This window comes from Anopheles nili, chromosome 2 (genome assembly GCF_943737925.1).
Source record: "Anopheles nili chromosome 2, idAnoNiliSN_F5_01, whole genome shotgun sequence".
NCBI classification, from domain to species: domain Eukaryota; kingdom Metazoa; phylum Arthropoda; class Insecta; order Diptera; family Culicidae; genus Anopheles; species Anopheles nili.
The window spans coordinates 22,717,530-22,740,362 of NC_071291.1; the positions used below are offsets into that span (position 1 = coordinate 22,717,530).

Below are 22,833 nucleotides of genomic sequence, written 5' to 3' on the forward strand. Positions count from 1 at the left end.
TATATATATATATATATATATATATCATCAACAGGTATACAAGAATGGTTGTTATACATTACTTTTGTCACATTTCTTTTCTTTGTAGGTTTTATGTACAAGATTTAAACATCATCAGTCTAACAGAGGAAAGAATGTGAAAGAAACCGTAAACGTAGCTATGCTCTAGTCTCCTCGTACCGGCTCCCAAGCAGTGAGGTGAATGCAGCGTAAACCGCGCAACGAAAATAGGCCCTTTTCGAATCATTTCGTTGTAAATTAACCTTTTCGTGAACATGTGGCTGAAACTAATTGTGCGGTGCACGTTTCGACGAAATTTTTGGTTTCGTTTTGCCACGACTCGGTAGCAAGAAAACCTCGCAGGTATCGTTGTCGTGCTCATTCACGCCTGTATTTAGGGTTAGCCGGTGCGAGAGCATTGGATTACACGAGGTCAGGAAGTTGCGGTGCAAGGTCACGGCCGAAAATCCTTGAATGCACACTGCGAAGGCTTCGCCCGTGCCCGTCGATTGCGTTGCTAAACACACAAAAAATGCCTACTACCTCCATGAGCCTATGGTTGTACATAGCAACGTACACGTAATCACAACGCAGATACTGAAACGATAGCAAACAACTGGTAACCAGAGAGCTATGGTGGGTCGGAAAACGCTAATTGATCCTAACGGTCCTGTAACGACCAGCACGCACGTGGACTATCTTCCTAACAGCCTTTTATGAAACAGATAAAGCTTATCAAAGCACATCGATGGGTTAAAACTGGGGGCCAGTAATTGTATGCTCTTTCTGCGGCGATGAAATTCACCGACCCGTGCTTTCGGGCATCTAACCTAACATTGAACCTCTTAAAAACTGCTAAAACGATACGAGATGTCCACCGCGAGGACGAAGCACATTTAAGGGTTCACTCCGGCGCTGTAAACCAACGTAGAAAGGATTCGCGCCAACCGAGTGCCGGAGTGTAGGCTCTTTGGCTCGAGCGACAAGTTACAAATTACAAATTATGTTCTTATCTGTCGCCCTGTGGTTCAAGCGCTTCCTAGCTTACGGGTTAGGTGGTTTTTGTGTTCTTACGACGCTGGACGCCGTAGTCTGTGTCACCTTCGACCCAAAGATTCTATGCACAACTCCTGTCACTCGTCCTGTCGTTGGTAAGTCCTTAAGGTGGAACCCCGACGACGGTGGCGCTTCTTCGTTGTGTAGCGATAGCTTTGGCGGTTGGTTCATTGTAAATTGTTCTTCTCAAAATCCACATCCTGACTAGATAAGCACCGAAGGGCAGGATTAGAAAAGGCTCGAAATCGAGATCCTTTCCCACCCTACGCAAGGCGATGCTGGCGGAGAGCGGTCTTGTGCACGAGGAATATCTTGCCATCGGTGTCGAGATAGACCTGGGTGGCACCGGGAGGTGGTCCACCCACCTGCCCGCTCCCCACCGCCCCTCGCTACACCAGCAACCGCCCTGCGGCTGGTCCACTCGCACCCCTCGTCGAAATGGTCGCCGTCGAGCGACGTGTCGATACGGTGAGCGAAGTCGTCAGCGTTCGCATCGAACTGCTGCTATGCTGGTTGCGCAGGTTGCGATTGCCACTCGAGATCGTGCCACAACGGCCCCGTTCCGAGCGGTCTTCCTCGCTGGCGCAGCATAATGGCGATGACAGCAGCCATCGGAATGGTGGAAGTCTTCTGCAATGGTCGAACGAAGAGAAGCGATTAGTTGAAGTGGTACGTGAATTTGACGCGCTGTTCGAGAGAGCTGTCACTCGTGGAAATGGCAACCGGATGCACTTACTTCAGTGTGCGCACAAAGTGCGTGGAAAAGAGACAGTAGATAAGCGGGTTGGCCGCCGAGTTGAGCGGAGCTAGGCTCTGGATGAACGTAGCGATGGCGATGTTCGTTTGTGTCTTTGGGATCTGCTCGAACACCTGCAGCAGATCGAAGACGATGTACGGTGACCAGCACAGCACAAACACGATCACGATCACGATCGTCATCTTGACTGTCTTCACCTTGGCGCGTGGGATAATGCCTCGCGAACTGGCCCGCCGGCTTGCCAACTCCGCACAGCCACCACCATTGCGTATGGGTCGATCTGAGGAGAGATAAAAACATGAATGTCGACATGAATTTTTTGGTTCATAAATGAGCAGATTGATCATAAAACTGGTTAACTTAAATCTATTTGAACACTGATAATGCTTTTTATAGTTGGACCGAGGATGAATTGGAGTGAGTATTATTTTTGAGCATTTTGTATTCCTGCTGACATTCATGTAAAATTATTTTATTAAAAAACAAAGAACTGTTGATACAAATTAAAATAATTCTCTTTTGAGATACAGCATCAGTGGCTAATAACATGTTTAATTCCGCCTAATTGGATGCAGCATTTGTTCCAGAGTTGTTCAGACGAAAATCATGCATGTGGGGGATTATTTTTCCTCTTACTAAATCTACAGCAACACATCCATCTGCAACTGTACACAGCTCATCCTCCAAGGTCCCAAAAATATATGACGTCAAATGTGAGAGAAAACATGACGAAAGAAATAATCGCTCATGGGACAGGATTCACGTCGAGATTAATTTAGTCATGAAAAGGAAAAGAATTCCATTCATGGGCTCAATGGCATCCGTACGTATACCGATCCCAGAGGAATTAGGATGAACGCTATTTTGGGGTGTGTTTGTAATAAGCTACATATTTAATATTTAATAGCAAGAAGTGAGAGAGCTATTTTTCATATTTATTCCTAGCTTCTGTAAACAGCTATGGCTTCAGGTCGAAGAAAACTCAACCAAAACACGTGAGCTACAAGACGAATTTAATAGCTATGTTCAATGTTGTGTTTTTCTTCACCCAACCCCTTGATCTCTGGGAACTAATCTTGTTATGGAAAATTGTTGACATTCAAAATTGCGTCTCTACGACGTTATGAATAACCCAGCGAAGTTCAGTCCCCTCCAATCTCACAGGAAAAAGTTGCTATCCCACCCATATCCCGGTCTTGCGAGGCAGTCCACTGCCTCGCTTACGGTGGGCCGACCGAAATTGAGTTTGTAGCGCAAATTCGATTACGACCACTGCACCGCGAGTGGCCATACTGTCGGTACTTACGCTTGCCTCCGTTGGCACCAGGCCCAACCGGCGTCGGTCCCAGCATCGAACCCTTGCTCCAGATCGTCCGAATGATGATGACGTAGCAGGCGGAAATGATGAACGCCGGAATGACGAAGAGCGACGCGGCCACCCAGCACATGTAAACCTGCCACCGAAACGAATCCCCAAGATCGATCCAGCACTGCAGCTGATCTGTCGGGAGCGAAAAAGCGAAGGTATTTAAATAGAAACCAATACCCGGTCGGAACGCAAACTCACCTTGTATGATGCGCTCCTCGTATAGGTAGAACATAGGCGACGAAAAAACGGCACTGAAGCCCCAGGCAGCCGCCACAAGCCGACGCGCGCGTTTCCCTACAACATGCCACCCACCGATGGAGGCGCCCAGCCGCGCGTACACACAGAAGAATGTGCGAATAGGAAAAAAAATGGAAGAAACAAAAAAAAAACGAACCACATGCAAATTTGGTGTCGCATACGGGCGCGTGCTCAAACACTTACAGCAGCCGGAAAAGTTCATCGGATGCGTGATGGCATCGTAGCGATCGATGCTGAGGGCCACGAGCACGTACGTGGAAGCATACGTCACCCACACCTGGACGAAGCGGATCAGCTTGCAGGCGACGTTGCCGGCCAGCCAGGAGATCGTTATTCGCTGCACGATGTCCGTCAGGACGCTCAGTAACCCAACGCTGAGATCTGTGGGGAAAGCGTGATGCAAATGAAACGAATTACCAGCCGACGCCCGACACGAAAATGCATTTTTATTTCTACTTAACAAATGCTCCACGATCTTACCTGCTATTGCGAGCTGCTTGATGAAAAAGTTCATCCTCGATTTGCGGTTTTTGTTGAGAAACAGCGTCACAAGCACGGCCGTGTTGCCGAGCACGATCACTACAAATAATATCCATAATACTGCAAATTGTTCAGTCTGGAAAGGAAAACGACCAAAAAAAAGCAAACCCATCAAGCAGTGGTTTCGGAGTAGACGGACGAAACTTGCATGAAGAAAAACGAAAATTTTCTAACAAAAAAATACATCTTCAAGCGCCAAACGCCATCCCGCTGCATAGAATGGCCCATTAACATCGGACAGACTTGCTCCTTGGTTCTTTGGGCTCTCGGCCGTGGATTCGACACACCGGTGTGAAGTGGCCCCCGAACGCGACACGCTTCTTATTTGAGATGGCTTGATTTTTCCCCGGTCGACCCTCGTTGCGACGAATTGCGACCGACTTCTCGCGTCAGCACCAGCAAACCCCGCTCAGATGGTCACATTTGAGTGTCCCCCTAGGGCCGGTTAGTCGATAAACGAGGCGAAACGAGCATCACATTCTTCGGCCTGCAAACACGGCGACACGATACTTTGACGTGTGTCTTTGCCGGAGCTCGAGCTCTTTTTCGTTGCCCTAAGGACGCTTTACACCGCGCGTTTGAGGTGTCAGACGTTTTTAAATCTTTCACCGTTTTTTTTCTCCACGCTGCATGATGATCCAAGTATGCCATGTGCCAGTGGGTTTGAAAGTTTTTCGAGGAAAACTACAAAGCGAAGAACGCCAGGCATCGATTACCGCCTGACGGGCGGTTTCTGTCGACGAGCTGTCACTTCGCTCGTGTCTGAGTGGAATTTGGTGAGTGTTTCATGTTTTATTCCAATTTGGGTTTTTGTGAGAAAAACCCCGGCGTAGAGTAAACCAAGCAAAATTCCACGATAATTAACGTTTCTCTCGAATACCGGTAAAAAAAAAGAAAACAGCAAAATGGATTTCGCCATTGACAAAAAATAAAGTTAAAATTTAATATAAAACACTTCAATCAAGCTGAATATGGTTTTCGCCTTAAATCCCCCTACATATGATGCAAGTATGCAATATCTCCACTTGCAAGCTAAAATGTAACCGGTAATTTTTTGCTTAAACGGTACACCCGATAAAAGCTCGTGCAGTAATTCAATTCCACCGGACATGGTGCCGCCGGTAAAATGGCTCTCGCTTGCAGCCCCTTAATCGCATCGCTTAATGCAACCCTCCCATTAACCGGGCTGCACACTAATCGAGTGGAATTGCATTCTAATCGATCGATTACGGGGCCCAGAGATGTCGGTGGTCAATAAAATTGCAATAAAACAGGAACCTTCGGTGGGCAAAGCTCGGGCAACGAAATTACGCGCCCCATTTAACGCCCAACACGTGGTTGATTATCGCATGCGTGTACACTCGTTGCACATCGTCCCGACGTGAGGGCCCGCTGACGGACGCTGGAACCACTCGGGACGGTGGAGAGAGTTTCAAGTAATCATCATTATAATAATCCGTACCGTTTTCTCATTAGGCGAAGAGTTTCCATACTAAATTTGGCACTGCGGCCGGCGTTGGATGGCGTTTGCTGTTTGTGCCGGGAAGGAAAACAGCACGATCCGGAGATGGAGTGTGGTAAATGGGGGTTTAAAGCAGGCAAAAGGTTAAACTCATTTAGCCGTCCAGCTCCATCATGCTGCTCGTATGGGACAATTATTGTAATGAGGCAGTCCTAAACGAATCAATGGGACGTGGCGTGTTTTGATTGATTTTAATGGCACAACAGAAGCATCGTTGATTGTGCCACGTGTTGATCGAGCACAATGTGCACGACTTCAAGAGAGCTGATTTTTGCGATATTTTCTTCCAATGGCATGAATGAGTCAATCTTGTGATACGCTGAAATAACCGTTGTTTATCGGATGTAGACTTACACAAAAATATCATGTAGATGGAGCCTATTTTATACTGATTATTTCTTTTGGACATGTCCGCCTGTACAATCAAATATGTTCGTAAAACAGACTCTAATGTCTGTACAATCAGATGTGTTCGAAAAAGGACTCCAATGTCGCATGATCGCAGGAAACTAGTAAACCCTTACGGTGTAAATGATGACAACAGCAATTAAAATAACATTTGTCTGTTTGTTTAATCGTGTCGCTTTCTTTACCTTCCCAATCATCCATATGCATGAGCGTGCGACTGATAATTCCCATCGTGCATCGCTCCGCTTTCTTTAATTCAATTCCCAGTCAAAACGGCGTGCCTCACACCTTTGGACGATCAATTCCGACCACTTGACAACTCCCTCGGCTCGTCGGCGTGAGTCGCGCACTTGTCGATCGATTGCATCGAACATAAATATACATTACAAACCGGGCCACCCTGCCCAAGCCTGCATTCGGTCCCAGCCAGCAAGTGGAAGCACTTTATGAGCGCTCACGATCGAACTAGACACCCGGATCGGATCGGCCTATATGGCAAAGGGTGGTAACATGTAACGGACGGGTGCGCGAGTTCGCATCGCCGTTTGCAAACTGTGTAACCGCCGCTTAGGCATTGCTCGCCCAGCGACTTATGAGCAGTCCCATAAATGGCTACTTCGCATTCTCATAAATAATTAATCGAATCAAAATACCTGATCGCTGCTCCATTGGTCCGGACCGGTGCGAGCACTCGCCCAATGGCATCTCTGGCCCTGCCGGTCAACCGGTGGGCTTCTTGGCGTGCAAAGCTGGTGACCCGCCGGTGCCCGAAAGTGCATCAATTTAACGATGATCAATCTAACAGCACACCCAATGGCACCACACCACACGCTGGCGGGCACTAATGAGCCGAACTTTATCAATTGATTGGCCATAATTTACGGGACCATATTTTGCCGACCTGGACACCTGGTGCGTGTGGAACCGTCCCGGAAAAAAAAACGCTTTGCCACACGAACAGCCGCCACGCTAAGCCGGCGATAGCGTCGACCGAGAGGCCATCGCAATACTGGCCAAGCTAATGAGGGTAAGAGGGCGAGCTTGGGTTGACCGTAAGGAAGCATAACTCACGCAACCTAGTGCACCGAGTGCATCGTGCATCGGAGGAGGAAAATTCGTTTAGCCTGCTCTGGTAAAAAGACCGATAAGAACGGCCACTCGATGGCCCACTGGCCGGGCGAGTGACAGTTCGGATTGGCTTTCGTAAACTGCGGCCACCCGGGTGGCACGTGCCCGCACCCAACATGGACACGGGGGATGCCCGGACACCAATTAGGAAATTCGTCAGAATTTACAAATGTCAGTTTGACACGAATTACACCACACCACGCCATCGCGCGCGCACGTTGTTTACCTGTCACTCGCCGTCTCTGTAGTCGGGTCGTGGGGTGAAAAGTGGAGACAAAATGGTGCGCGGCAACGGGACGTGCGTTCGCAAAATGGACGACCGTTTACATAAGCGAACGCCGATGAATGTTGCCTCGTTAGAAAACCCCCAAGCCGAAGGCGTTTCGCTTTTTGGGAAGCGTTTAAGGCGCAAAATTTTCTCCATCCGAGCAAAGATTTGACATTGACGTACGGAGGACAGCAGCACCCGGTGGGTGCTGACCATAACGTACCTGCACGCCGTACTTGGCGTGCAATTAGATCAGTTTACAGTGGACAATGCAGCCAAGGCTGGACAAATTGGTGTTTCCCTTTTCGATGGCATTGCCGGACCACCCTTGGCAAGGGCGTTTATCCCTGGCAGGGCGCAATCTTTAGACCGATTGTTTGCATCAGCCGTGGGTAGTAAATACTGGCGTTTGGCTTTCGATCCACAAGGAATACAAGGAATAATAATAAAACTACTTAACCTAGTTCTAGCAAATGGAGAACTTGGTAACCGAAAGAACAATAGGTTAGTCGTTCGTCATCAATTTTACGTGTACGACGACGACGTAAAACGGCAACATGTTTATGCTTTCCACGGCTGATTACGAACACTAGCGTTCTCCGGAGGCTGCCGTCCGGTAATGTAAGAAACACACGAAATAACAAAGAAAAGTACGCCCCATCCCGGCACTGTTTACATCAATTTTTGTGCCTATTGCGCCAATTTTTATGCGCCCATCTAACACGAGCCCCATAAATCAAAGCGATTCCAATCGGAAGCGATAATTCTATCAGCACACTCCACTTCCGGTCGTTTTCGCTACGATTAACTACTTTCCCGAGTCCCGTGGGATGAAAGAGGCGCTCGGCGTAAGCTAACGGACAACTTACTTCGCCTGGTTCAGGGGTGGCTCAATCTGAGGGTGGAAAATTGAAGCGAAACGCCGGTTAACGGACACGGCAAAAATTTATGTCTCTCTCACGCTCGCACAACCCATGTGACCCGCATTCCAGATGCGTGACTTTGTTTGGGTCGGTTTTCCCATTAACTTTCCCCAGCCGGATGAGAAAAAAAAACCCCAAACCACACCACCGGTTTACCCATGCAGGTCTAGTAAAGGTTCCGGTCTGGTTCGGTCGTGCTTTGGGGCGTTTATTAACGTACGTTCTAAAGGATGAACGCTCATCTTGGACGGTTCCTCGAACGGAAGTTGATCCTGGCAGCTGGATCAGGCGGGATGTAATGAGAGTGAAATAGGAGGATCCGTTCCATTCGTCGGACGTGGGGTTGAGCTTCGTGCGGGAATGATGATAGATATAGCTGACCCGCAAAGAATTTCGGGAAAGGAGCAGACCACACACGCTGTTGACCTGGATACCGAGAGGATAAGAAGCACCACCGGGGAAAGACTTCAAATTCCTGTACATTGGGCCGACGAAAGAGAGCAGTGGTTTGCGAAGAGTTCTTGTTGATAGTAGCACAGGATTTTCCATCCGATAAGGAGAGAAGCATCCGATAAGAAGAAAAATGCTTCGAAATTCACATATATTTAAGCCCAAATTACCAAAGTCAGTGTGGCAAGAACTGCCTCGTGGCGTCGTTTATCAGTTTCGATTTATCAAAATTCAATTGTTGCTGGCGTGACGCACGGTTTCACTCGTCCCAAAACCGACCTATTTTTTTCCCTGCTACCGCCCAGAAAAATCCCAAAGCCGTTCCGGTCGTGCTGGACCGAGGTTCCCCAATTTTTCACGTCAACTTAAGCGATCGGCCCCTGCCTAGGCGGTTTCCCGACGGAACGAACACTAACGCTCCCCGTCTGCTGGCCAACTTCCGGGTCATTCGTCATGGCTTGTTGAGCTCGAACCTTCCGAATTCGCTCCCCAGCGACCCACCACAGTAATAACATCCGGCGCCAACCAGCAATCGCCTCCTGTGTCACCTTCTCGCTTCCTGCCCGTCTCCGTTGGTGGGTGGGAAAACGCCTGGAATTTTCTTAACTGCGCCCCATTTGTCACCGGAGCCGATACGATTCATCAGGTCCTGGGTCCTGGGTGCGAAACCACCGTAATACCCCCACAACGTACGTGAAGTTGCGTGCCGTTGACGGAAAACGCAAAAATAGTACACCCATTCTTGAACGGATGTGGTTGCCCGAAAGCTGAAGCATCCAAAGAAAAAAAAACAAGTCATGGGAAGTCCTTCGGGACGTCTTTTGGAAGAAAAAAAACTAGGAAGCTCGAATTGATAAGACTTTCTGAGAGGGAAAAAACGATCTGAGTAAAATAGGACGGCCACGTGGAAGGAGAGAAATGAATGAAGCTCACAGGAGATGTGGTTTCTGGAAATTGAAAAAAAAGCAACGAAACCAACACAGGAAACACGATAGGCGTTCACCCGCGAACGTGCATCTAGTGCGTCTTTAGTTTGGTGAATATAATCACAAATTTAATGTCGCCTTTCCAACCGGGAGCTGTGTGAAGACGGAAAGACGACTCGACGGAAGCTGTCTGGTGGCCGTATAACTTCGCCGTTAAACCATGACGGCGATAAAACTTCGTTTCCCGCAAAAAAATACATTCGTTTGGGGAGAAAAATGCTACCCATCACCACTAGGGAAAAAAGTAGAAATGTAGGTCAAGTTGAAGATGGAGCGCATCCGTGGCGAAAGTTTCTAGGCCCATGAGATTCTCAAGCCTTTATTCGTCCGAGTTCCGACTGCTGATCGTGCTCAGTTCCATATCTTGTCCTGAGTTGGCTATGAAGGAAATGTCGATACACGCAGCTTTTATTGGGAGATTTTTTTTATCTCTTTTAGTTCCATTCGTCCATTTTTATACGGCAAAGAACTGCGCCATATCGATGTGATGGACGCTTCACTTGCCTATCAACGGCGTGCATAAAACAATAAAAAAGAATGCCCGTCAAACGGTTATAGACCAAACTAAAGCATAAACCTTACAGCTGAACGGGCTTCTTTCAGGAAGAAAAATGTTTGATTTATAATGGCATTGCTCTGCAAAAAATTATAATATCGTAAAGATTGCAGCATAAACTAATGGGTGGCCATAAATGGTATGTACAAACGAAGAGATGTGACGAATTGAATCGTGTGAAATGAATCAGGAGAAAGCTTGTTTCTCCATGCCGCTGCAAAATATTTAACAGTCGTAACCTTCTAAAAAATGTTCCACTTAAATGTGGTTGCTATGTTGGTTTCTCTCATTTTTATTATCTGAGCACCAATAGAATTAAAAAAAAATTAAGATTTACCATAGCACAGAGAAGCATGTAACAATGGCATGCATAAAGACAGTTTTATAGTGCCGCCTTGAATGCCTTATCCAAGTTTCCAAACCAGACCCATATCTGCTCATTCTCCAAGTGGAACAATATCAAATCATCCGGCCGAACGTTTGCCTTCATCATCTCGCTAATAGCTTTATGAGTCTCTTCGTAGACGCCCTTCGGTGGTTGTTTAGCCCCTCAAGGGAAATTCGTCTGATTGCGTACATTTCAGCTCTGTTGAGAGGTGTCGACCCCGACCAACGAGGAAATCATTATTTGCTTCATCTATCAGCAGTCTCGCTTGAATGGTGGAAGGATCGCGAGAAGTAAATCAGTGACCATTTCGTCACGAGGAACTCGACATTCGACACCTTGCTGCATGCACTCAGCGTCCGCACGGTACGGTTTGTGCAATCGTGTCGTTTGAGCGCATTTGTCGGAGGAAACACGAAATGGACCAACTGCTGGCTCCATTGCCAAGTGCAGACTGCAGACTGTACCTCGGGGGCGACCCGAACGATGCAACGTGAGGATTTATGATGATCGATCAGGCGGCCATTCGTTCCCTTCGGGCTGTGTGTACAGCAGTAAGTTATGACAAATTGATTGACTAGCTATCAGATAAGGGCCGGTTTGCGTTGCCTTTACCGTTGCGGCTAGAGTGGCTTTCCTTTGCTCGTAACAGCCAGAGGAAGATGACGGCTCACGCTTTTCGGGTTTTGCGAGCTGTTGCGGGATCCTTTGCCCATACGTGGACCAGTGGCACCGGTCGCGTTATGCCCATTAGCAGAACGATACCCGAGCGTGGAGAGCTTCTAAGCGCTTTGCTTGATAAGTCACTGCACGGTTTTATGCGAGACGTGCTGAGAAGGTAGTGATTTTAAAACTGGTGCCATCAATAATTGACAACTCTTTGAACTTACGGTATTTCTAATTTTCTGAGGCAAATGTTTGTTTTTGTCAAATGAAATGTAATCAAATACAAACGTTAATCTTTGTGTTCTTACTTAGTTGGCGTTGTGGTCAATTAAACTAAAATTAGTTTAGTAATTTCATTTCATCGTCCATTCGGATTAAATATATAAGAAAGAATTGATCTTATTTTGTGGCAGATCCTCAGTTACCTATCAATCCGCCCAGCAGCGTTCTGTGCCGATTGCAACAGATGCACAGCTGAACAGCTTCACGAACGCCACCTTCCATCGACATTCACATAACGTCCGTCGCCGGACCGGAGCAGCCACTTCGACGCGGTGGCGCATGAGGCGCAAAAAAAACCTCAGGGGTTTTATTGAGTTATTATGCGATAATCAGCTTGATTTACTTGTAATCCACGGGGTGTTGCGCTTAATGTAGTGATTATGTGCGGCCCGGGCACGTGCATTGGCGCACGTTCCAATGTCAAGTACGGCGATGCAGCGGAATTGCATCGGTGCAACGAATGCAGCGTAGAACAGCGGCACAAAAAGGGCCACTGCTCGCTGTGTATATAAATAATGAAACAGCTAACCGATCTATCGTGCGGGATTGAGCAAATAAATAAACCTGTTGCGCGCATCGGCGGGCAATCCAATTTTCGAACTGGGAAAGCGGTTAGATGTGGAGGCGCTGTCGGAAACGACAGCTGGTGAGAGCGCCCCAGCATATCGGTGGCATGTGAGACAGTCAGGGGGAATGTGAATCGGCCGCAAAGCATGCCTGGTTGTAGCAGCTAACGGTATGTCTCCAGAGGGTACTAGGATGTTGAGGAAAATCGCAGTGAAAAGCGCAACCAAGTGAACCGTTCGCTACCGCTAAGTAGCCGTTGAAAGGATGCATCGAAGTGGCACAGGGAAAAAGCTACCATTAGACGCGAGAGCTGAGAGAGAGAGAGAGAGAGTGTACGAGGAAGAGTGAGCGAGCGAGCTCAAGACAGCAAAAGAAAGAAAAGGACAGCGTGCAAAAATGGCAAAAGGTCATTTAATTTAATGGCATCCTAAATAAGGCGCTATCTAAACGAATTATCGGAAGTGGAACCGCCCACAGTGTGGCGAATGTCCTCGCGCAAAACCCCCATCGCATGGAGCCTTAAGTTGTAGAAAAAAAATTTGCAAGGGTCGGTGAGAGATGCGCAACAACAACAACAAAAAATCACATCCTTCACGGATGCATTTAATTTCGTGCTTATTGAAGCGCGAAATGAACACTTTTGCTGATAAACGAACGCGCAGGACGCATCACGTGGACCATCCGGCATAATGTCGCCCCGTTTTGCATTTGGCGGGCACAAAAAAGGGCTCCGGCCAGTTTCAGGGCAGACAGAAAAGACGTTAAGCGATACCAACATCACCTTGCAGTCGGTGAAAGCCAAACACACGGTATCCTGGGGATAAGTGCCACCCACGTGATGGCATTGTCTCGTGTTCCATTTTTCGGTCCGATACACAACCAACCATTCGCCAGCGGCACTATCGAGCGAAACGGACCGATGCGAAACTAAACGCATTTTCCAATCCCAAATTACGGTGAGTTTTCGATGAGGGGAACAAAATTAAACCTAACAACCGCTGGGTGGGAGACGAACCGTGGTCGTCTCCTTGCGAATCTGTAATTAGCAGCAGTTAACGAACGGCAGGACACTAGAGTTGTCGGTCGGACGACGGGAGCCGTACAACCGGAGCAACCGGCTGCAACAGTTGGCGTCTTTATTGCGGCTGCCGTCGCCGGCGAGTTACGACTTCCAGCCAGCCGGTGGCCACTCGCCTACTAACTGATTATCGCCATTCACCGATAAAGAGCGAGCTCGGAGACGACGGCCATAATTCCTGGTTCCGTTGCGGTTAAACTCTGCTCGCAAAACTGCTTACCGTAGCTCCGTAGCGGGCAAACATATGGCCTCCTGTGCTCCGACGCCATCGTGAACTCTGGCAGAGCCGTGGAGCCGAAGGTTCCATTCGCCGACGAGGATAGTAGGTCAAACCCTCAGCCTCCATCCCGACGCCGCCGGCTTCGCTGGACATTTGCAAACAATTTTCCCATCAAGCTCAGCGTCCCGCCACTCTTTAGTGGCTGTGGGGGTACTCGAGAGCCCCCGAAGGGCGGACTCCAGCAGATACGGTGATGATGATCATAATTATCGTTTTCTATCGAGCATAGAGCACTCTCTGTGCGCGCGCGGTCTTTGAACTGCGGTGATGGATGATGGCGACCGGCGTGGTCTGAAGGCGCCACGAAGTTACGATAATTGTAGACAAATGTTACAATGTTCACCCACCAGGGAGGTGGCGCAAAAGTTTGCCGAGGTATTTCCCAATAAATTGGACGCTTTCTTCGACGAAACGCTACGCCAATCACTAGCAGGGTAGCGAATGGTTTTGATACTGCTTAAGCTTGCAGGAATTTGACTGAAAGCACTCCGATTCCGCTAAAAGTCAAAATGCGCCGTTTGAGTACTCAGTGCCGTGGTATTTAAGGCCGTTTCATATCGTTTGACCTAATATTGCTGCTGCGCTATAATCTCTTCAGGGGAAATGCGTTTTTATTACTTTTTTTGTTTCTCACAAAAACGCTCCCAGCCAAGAGTCTGCTTTCTACTACGAATAAATAACGAATGACATCAAATGGCTTGCTGAACGCGGAAAAATGCCAAAATGTTGTTTTGCACATTTTCATCATTTCCATTTGCACACGAATCATCATCTATTTGTGATGGAGAACACTCATCAGAACTCGCAAATAAAGTTTACATTTGTTTGTCCACCCGCGGGAATACAAACGAAAAACGAATTTTCGCCATCCTGCGCCAAGCGCAGTGAAAGACGCAAATACACGACGCCTAAGTCCGCAAAGCCCGTGGCACAGAAAATTTGTCGCGCGTGGACACACGTTCATCGTTTGATTCGTTGGCGGGATTTTTATTTCGCATCGAGCCACACACACACACGCGCGCCAAGGAAATGGAGATGATTTTTTGTGCGTTAACGGACGCCCTGAGGGATGAATCGCGCGCTGACGCAAACTCACGTACCCGATGGTGCGATTAACCTTTTTGCATGCAAGATCACAGCTTCCACCGGACGGTTGGGCATCACCCGGGTTTACTATCTTACGCCATCCGCCAGACGATTGCGCAAACGGTTAGATTCCTTCGCGGAATGGCTGCTCCGTGAGTAAAGTGAAGCACATCCCGCGAGCCCGGATCATTCGCCCGACCACCGACCAATCCATCGACCAGGCCGAGATCGAGCAGTTTACGATTAAATAAATCGATTTACGACCACTAAATAATACTTAAACACTAGCGCGCAGCGTTCTATCCGGCCACCAGGCAGCCGGTGGAGGCCATTGGGCCGGAAAAGTTGCGTCCGAATCGCGGAATCGCGCCGCACGTTTAATTGCAAAGGGTTATTGGAGGTTTTGCGGAACGTGTATTTGTGTGTGTGTTGTGAGGGTGGAAAAATATGCTGGCTAAACATTGGCCTTTGGCGAGGTTCTAAGCTGACAGTTTTATGAAACGATATTTACTGTGACCGTAGGCACATTTTTCCTTCGTGCCTGATGACTTTTATCTTCCGAAGAGCACTTGACCAGCGCACCAGCGTTGCGGATGATGCCATCGACAGAGGAATGCGTCGGACTGACGGATGAGATTACACCAAACAGCTATACGGACCAAAGTGAACAATAAAATGCGCTATTCCGGTGTAATCGGTGTCGATCAACTCGTGACGCAGGAAAACGAAATCACACAATTTCTCTCGCGCGGATCGTAGTGCCATGTGGTTCATGTTGCGTGATGTCCGTCGTGAAAGCGAAGATCAAAGTCACAACTATTTATAGCTACCATGGCTCTTGATACGCGATTCAATATAATTTATAACCCCCTTGTAGTTTGAGCCATTTGTGCGATTAGTAATCTTTGAAAGGTTTTAAAAGGTATTTCATTTGCGTGAAACGGCAACGCATTCATCACGTAAACTTGCGCATCGTCCTAGTCAAACCGGACGCACGATTTAATTAGTCAAAATATTAAGACCAAATGTGTCGCCGGTGATGATTGCTAATTAATCGCAAAAGCTCGAATAGTGTTAATTTATAGCCAAACATTTATGGCCAACCGGCCAACCATTGGCAGCTCTCTCGCCCTCGCCGATGTCCGAAAATGGCCATTATGTTTTTGCAACCCCCGCGAGCAGAACAATAAACGCATCGAACACACAGCGCCACGGGCAATGGCTCCCGGTTTGTGATTTCGATTCCGGGTCGAATTTATGGTGCCGAAACACGGCACCCCCTTGCGGTTGTGCGGGGTTTATATTGAAGCGAAAAATACCGCGGGAGCAAAGAACATATATAAGGAGAAAGAAAGCGAAAGGAAAACATACTCGTGTGCAGAAGGAGAGAGTGAGAGAGAGCATGAGCGCGAAAGGGTGCCGTTTGGTGGGAAAGTCAGTGAATTATTGTCATCCGTAAAATATGGCAATCGCAGGGTAAAATCAGTCCATCGCCGCCGTCTGGTCGCTCGGACGTCATGCAGGCGAATGGTGGAAAATATTGTCCAATCCATAAAAAGATATTAGACGCGCGATAGTAGCCTTACCGCGATATCGAGCTGCTAATGATTTGCTGACCACGTGCGGCCCGTATCGTGGACCAACCATAAACGGGGATCCATTTAGGAGCATGCAAATTAAGCGAAACGTCCGCGTTGTATGGTCGTGTTTGATGTTATTTTCGGAGTGTTTTCTGTTCGATGGAAACGTACTATTTTCCCCCGTTTAATCGTAGTTTTTTTTGTAATCAAACATCCCAAAAACAGCTATCGGGCGAGAAATGAGTTTTACCCACGCAATTAGCGCCCCGTCAAGCGTGTCACATCAAAATACACCGTCTGACCTTTATCGATGCCATCGATGGAGCGGTCCTTACACCGGTAAGGTAGCTTCATCGACGAAATGAAGCCATTAACTGCCACCAAAATGCGTGCCACCAAAGAACCAGGTGAACTGGGCACATTTTCCATCGGCGCTATCTTCCAAAAACTGGTACGACGCCATCGAAAATCGCGCAAAACTCGCAAAAGCGCAGGCAGCAAAGGAAATGAAAAAGAAAACCACCTCATCTCCGATATCGATTGGCGTGTCGTGCAGGCATTAGGCCAGGAAGGAGCACGTCCGTGACATTTGCAGTGCCGGTGGAAGGCGAATTGCTCGCCGCCGACGATTAATCGGCCCGCACGGTGCAGCAAATGAATTCAATTATCTGGCGGGCTGCAATTACACCGCGCCTTGCAGCGACGCATCGTGATCGTGCCGGAATTTGCATCACAGTATCGGGCAGCAATTATGCGCCGTTTAAAACCCGGGTGCCCGCGACCGTCCGGTCGGTCTGATCAAATTCAATTCAATTACTATTTTGCAGACGGGCGAAGACGCGTCCGTTCGCGGCCACGAATGCCACGATGCAACGAACCGAGCAAATAAAACGCGCACCTTCCAAAACCGAACGGTTCCGTCACGGGGAACCGAAATTGGAAATTAGCACGCCCGGTCACTGGTGGACATTAACATAAGCATTAACATAACCGTCTGCGCTGGGTTGGGTTGTGTGGATTCCCGGGATGGCACATTCCCCACGGGCCGGTCACTGGCCGGAGCGAGCATGAATGACGATTAAATGCATCGCATGCAACTGCATCGTGGCGCGCATCGGTATTTCTTGCGCGTTCTCAGCCAGCTTCCTGTCGTCGGGCCGCGACGTCGCTTTTTATCGCGCGTACGGTCAAACGGTTCTTTTTCGCCCTTCACCCCGACGGGAGGGATTTCTAAGATTTATTCTCCCCCAAAAAAAAAGAAAACTGCACCCGGGTTTGCGAAGCGGGGACGTTCGCGACACTGGAATAGTTTTAAGCTCTTAACGTTCAAACCATGTTCGGTGGGACGTGTGAGTTCGCGCATATCGGGATTGTTCCGTCCCACGCCCTTTTGCAACGTGGCGCTTCCCATTTTGGTCAAGGCGCGGACATAAATCAAGCTTCTACGTGGTCACGAATCGGGATCCGGCAAAGCGCCACCGACTGAGTGTTGCAGGCAACAGCAGAGAAAAAGCAAAAAGCAGCACATTACACCAGCAGCTCTGACCGATTCAGCATACACCCGTGCGATTATCACGAGCGATACCGCCCTGCAGTAGATTCGCATTTCATCGACATCCATCATCGAGGTATCGCGATCGGTTCGGGCGGTTGGGTGAAGCTTTTTCTTTTCCACCCACTCTTTCGTGGACGGAAACGCACCCCATATCAGAATGGACAAGCGGAAAGGGCCGGCGCGTTGTTGTTTTTCCCAATCCAAAACCAACCATGTTTTCTTCTGTGGGTCAATGGCACCAACCGATTTACGATTCAACAGATCTCTGCCCTATCGCGCACGACGGGGGTAGGTAAGGTTTTATTTATTTTTGTTTTGTTTGTTGCCAGCTGGCTGGGGCTGGAACGTTGCCCAGAACACCGTATATTTGCAGCCCGCGCTGGAAGGGAAAGTGAGTTTCCGATAGCACACGCTTTTAGCTGCAAACGCATGGGCGTGATTAAAATAGCGATAGTTTGCTATATCAATTTAAGGTGATTTATTTTCCCGGTTCGCCCTTTGAACTTCAAGTGATGCACGTCAATTGGACGTGCATAATTTGCCCGCACGTGGTTTTTATCCATTTCTGAGTTAGAATGTTACCAACTTTTCGATCAAGTTTTAAGCAATAAATAAGTTCTAATAAGAATAAGCAATACAGCAATTTATGAATATAAAAATAAAACCTATATTGAACGTATATTTCATGATAACGCTGTGTATAGTTATTAGTAAACTATCCAAAAACTACATTTTAGTACATCAACAAAAACATTAATCAATTTTTAAACTAATTTTCACAATCAATCAACGAAATGAGCACCCCAACTATAGCTTAAGCGAACATGTCACCTGTATGTAAGCTGCTCCTATCAGTCTGTCGATCTTGAAGTTTAATCATGATACAAAAAATCAGCCAACAACCACCCATTGCGGACGTGTGAGAATGCGCCAAAAATTAAATCACGAGGCAAAATGATTGATTCGACCAGCGTCACCAGGCGTCGGCCCAAGGCATCGGCCCACCGATGCGACACTAATGCTCGATCTGATGGACGGCCAGTGCAGCCCCAAGCCCGATCCCAGCAGGCGGCAAAGGACGGAAACGATGGAAACGGAGCCGCTTTACGACGTGACGCAAAGTGCGAATGAAAGACGGAGCTTTTTGCGGTTCTGCCACTGACCGCGTGGAATGCGGGCGCGCAGCAATGAAAAGAAAACTTCGATGATTTCGGTTTTATGCGCGTTTCCTGACCCATTCGCACGGCAGTTGAAAGCTTTCCGCGTTCGATTTCGATTTGTTCTAAATTCTCACTCCCTCCTCGAGCTTTGTCGCCTCCTTGGCGATCCGATCCTTGACTCCTGGAGCCCTGTGGCGTTTTGTTTTGCTTCGCACCACAAATTACCATTTTTGGCACACGAACACACAGCCCGTTTGCGCTCTTTGACCATCGAACCGTGACTATCGGTACCACGCGCAACGATTGCGTTTTATTTTTCTTCTTCCCACGCGAACGCGGCGTGGGAAAACAATTCCAGCGGGCGCACGCGAGTGGCCCCTTTTTCCTTCCAAGCGACGTGCGCCTTTCGGTGCGATAAAACACGGCCTGCATTCTGACCGCAGTTCCCGCAGGTCGCAAATTAGGAAACAATTTTACACCGTATAGCCGTCCGGAACTGGCGAAGTTACCCCCTGCTGGCACGCGCAGCCGATGTCGATAAAATCGATGCTCATAAATTAGTCTTCCCGGAGGTTGCCGTTGGCACCGAGCACGCAGTGTTGGGTTCATTTGAGTGAGTTGGGAAAGAAAAAAAGGCAGTAGCAACAAACAAAAAGAAAACGCAATGGCCCACTCCAACTCCAAGTTAGCACCCTGTCGAGCGTGGCGCAAAAGGACACAGGAAGGACGCGTTCGCGCTCACATTCGATTTGGAATGAACGAAATTCACCAGCCGCTTTCCACGGCACGAGCTCGCGGCGCTTTCCTCACTTTCATTCGTGCTTTCATTCATTCATCCATATTCGATTACGTGTGGAAAAGTTGTCGCAAACCCAGAGAGAGAGAGAGAGAGAGAGAGAGAGAATGAAACAAAAACCACCCATACGAAAGAAGCTTCTCGCTGTCGCGATTCCCACCGAGACGGAAGTGAAGTGAAAATGTTGTCCTTCGGCACCCTTTCGAGGCGGTTTTTCTCGAGTGTTCGTTGAAGGTTGCTTTTGCGCTCGGGCGAATATTTTCATTCACGCGCTTTTTCGCCGTTCTTTTTTATGGTGCTTGTTGAAGAAAAATTGGCAAGAGAGAAGGAAAACCACCGCCCCGTCCTCGTGAAGATCCTTTCTTTCGGAGCCGGCCAGGATAAGATAACTCGTTCGACGGCACGGAACGCACTTTAACGACGACACGGAGCAGTTTTCCCGGTGCCAAAAGCAAGCGTCACATGGTCCACTTCAGCTGGGTTGTATTTTCATTTCGCGCTCCAGTTGGCCCTGTGACCGTCGCGCGTTTTCCCGCTGGCCACTTGGTGGCGCGCTCCTGTAGTGGAGTGGTGCCATTTTTCTCGTCGATAAAAAAGCACCGAACACACACAAATTGCGATGCCGTTTCGTTTCCGAATATTCAATAGCACCAGCAAGGCGGAGAAAGCCATTGGAGGGAAACTTTTTTCCATTCTTCGCTGCACGCGAAAACTTTTTTCTTTCAGCGCTTCCACCCGAGTTGCTGCCAATTTGCGCGAGCTGCCCAAGGCTTGCGTTCGCGATGGTACAGCCGGAAATGCGCATTTCCAAACGGGTACAGAAGCACAGGAAGGAAAATTAACTGCATTCATCATGCAGCTAATTCGCCGGCAATCTGCACGACAACGCACGGAAATCCATCTCGGTTGTTCGGCGTTCAGGAAACCAGCATAAAGGATCCGTTGGGTGGAAACGCTGAGAGAAAAAAACGTCATTGAAGCGACGCCCCGCCTTAAGCGATGTTGTAGTGCAAACGAAATTTATAAATACTTGCTCAGATCTTTGTGCGAGGCAGCCGTGAGAATGAGTTAAAAACGATTGTGATAAAATTAACGTGCTCCCAAACGAGCTTCCACGTGCTAGCGCCACGACAAATGGTTCCTTTCTTAAGTACATCGCAAGCATATGATGAAGCGAGGCTGAACACGTGAGATATTTCCGTAAATAACTCGCCCCTGCTCGCTAGGGAGTTATTTAATGCGTTATTTATAATTCCCCCGAAGATAGGTGTTCCATTCAATGGGGGATTTCAATAAAAAATACACGGTGGTATGGAATACAACTAAAATAGAAAACCCGCAAACCCCAAGGGCTACAGGGCACCATATTCATAGGGTTGTCTCACATGTTCCTGGAATGTGATAATCATAAAAGATGTGCCTTGCTAAAGCAAGCATTATTTCTGCGGCATTCTTTCAAAGAAAAACAACGTCAACGAGATTCACATAGACTCTGTGAAAAATATGTCAAATGGAGCTGTTCTCCTTTACGTGTTGAGAGAGAAGCGAATCCCTTTCAAAGACGGTTGAATGGTGTTTCATTATTTATTTTTTTTTGGGTGTTGAGTGAGTTCACAAAAGCCGAATAGTACATCGGTTGAACCTCGCAGTGATACAATTAAAAAAGCGACCTCACATATCTGCTGGAAATACGCGCAAAGCTCGAAGAAAACTCCTAAAGGCGCCCTGAATGAACTCACGTCAAAGGAAAGGAAAACCCTTAACCATGCATGCATGCACATTTAATGTAACCACTTATCCAAGCACCGCAAAAGCCGAAGAGCCGTTCTCAGGGATAAGCAGAGCCGTGTACGATTCGCTGCAACTAACGAGCGCACCTTCGTTTCGTGGATCAACTACTTACTGAGGACGTCCTCTTAAACCCTACCCAAAAGGACACGCCGGCAAAAGGCGTCAAAGGCAAAGAACCGCGGGGAAAAGCAAGTCGATAAAAATCGCATCAACCGGTCTAGACGGGCTGTGTGGCGATAAATTCCGGCCGCCGGGAAAGGTGCTACCTTTGCGTCTGTGCCACCTCTTTCGGCCAGCGCCCAATTATTGTCACCGAACGGAAACGGGCAACCGACAGCAGGCGCATTCCGTTTCCGGTGCCGGAATTCCGACGGCAGTGCCTTTTTGACAACTTCAAGACGAAGGTTTCGTTGTTCAATTTTCGAATCTACGGGATCCACAGGTTGGGTAGTTTATTCGCTTGCGTTTTTAATTAAATCTCTCCTTCACTCCCTCCGTTTGGGTGGTCCTGTCCGGGGCCACGAAGGCGCACACTCACCTCGTAGAAGTAAAAGCTGTTGATTTGCTGCTCGAGGCCTTCGATCGGCTCGGTCGTACCGTTCGACATGTTGCCAACAGTTTCCGATCGCTCGAGAAAACCCAAGGGCTGCATTTTGTGGGAGCGAGAAAGAAAAAGATGAAAAAGTGTGTGTTTATATTGCGGGAAATCAGATCGTTGAGCTGCAACAACAATAACAAAAAAAAAATACATTACAAACCATTCCCGGGGAGCTACAGGAAATGGAAAAGTCAATCATTCGATGGAGAGGTTTTTGGTGGCGTGATGAAGATTGGAGCTTAGTTTCTGCGTTTCTATTGCACGCTACGCTACTCATTTTAATTTCCTTGCCAGCTGAAAGCAAACAGTTCTGCTATGCGACACATTTCAAATCGACAGTTAAAGCTCAGTTCACACGCTAGGTTTGAGTACTCGCGTCGTTTAAATTTACACCACGAGGAATCGCATGCAACGGGTTTTGGCGGAACTGTAACTAGCGTCGAGTTGATTGGAAAGCGAGACACCATTTCAAAAACAACGATGTTATCCTTTTGCAGCCCGTGCAACAGCCACTTACCAGCTTGTACTCCGTGTTCAGCTCGCTTCCGTTGGGCATTTGCCACCGGAGCCCGGAGTCCTCGTACCGGGCGTCTGCTCGTCCCTGCCCGGATGTCAACGCTTCCTTAACGTCAGCATCCGGGCGTGGAACTTCCTCCATCGCTGGAAGTCGAATTTCCAATCGAGATCGAAGTCACCCCCGTACGCAAATGGGGGCGAGATTTTGTTTCTTGCCAAACCCGTCACTTGCTTTTCGCCTGTCGCCTTGCACTGAGCCGCAGGATACAACA

The 22,833-nt window shown here is 48.2% G+C and overlaps 1 protein-coding gene across 1 annotated transcript; it reads right to left on the bottom strand.

The window, feature by feature from the left end:
* Positions 1 to 1,445: 1,445 nt before the first annotated feature.
* On the bottom strand, positions 1,446 to 22,703 carry LOC128732109 (cardioacceleratory peptide receptor-like). The gene is made up of 8 exons (XM_053825274.1): positions 22,563 to 22,703; positions 21,986 to 22,093; positions 3,921 to 4,056; positions 3,624 to 3,821; positions 3,381 to 3,476; positions 3,120 to 3,314; positions 1,793 to 2,093; positions 1,446 to 1,686 (listed from the first exon to the last, which is right to left on the bottom strand). Exons 1-8 carry the CDS (start codon positions 22,701 to 22,703, stop codon positions 1,446 to 1,448), a joined length of 1,416 nt encoding a protein of 471 aa, XP_053681249.1.
* Positions 22,704 to 22,833: the final 130 nt, after the last annotated feature.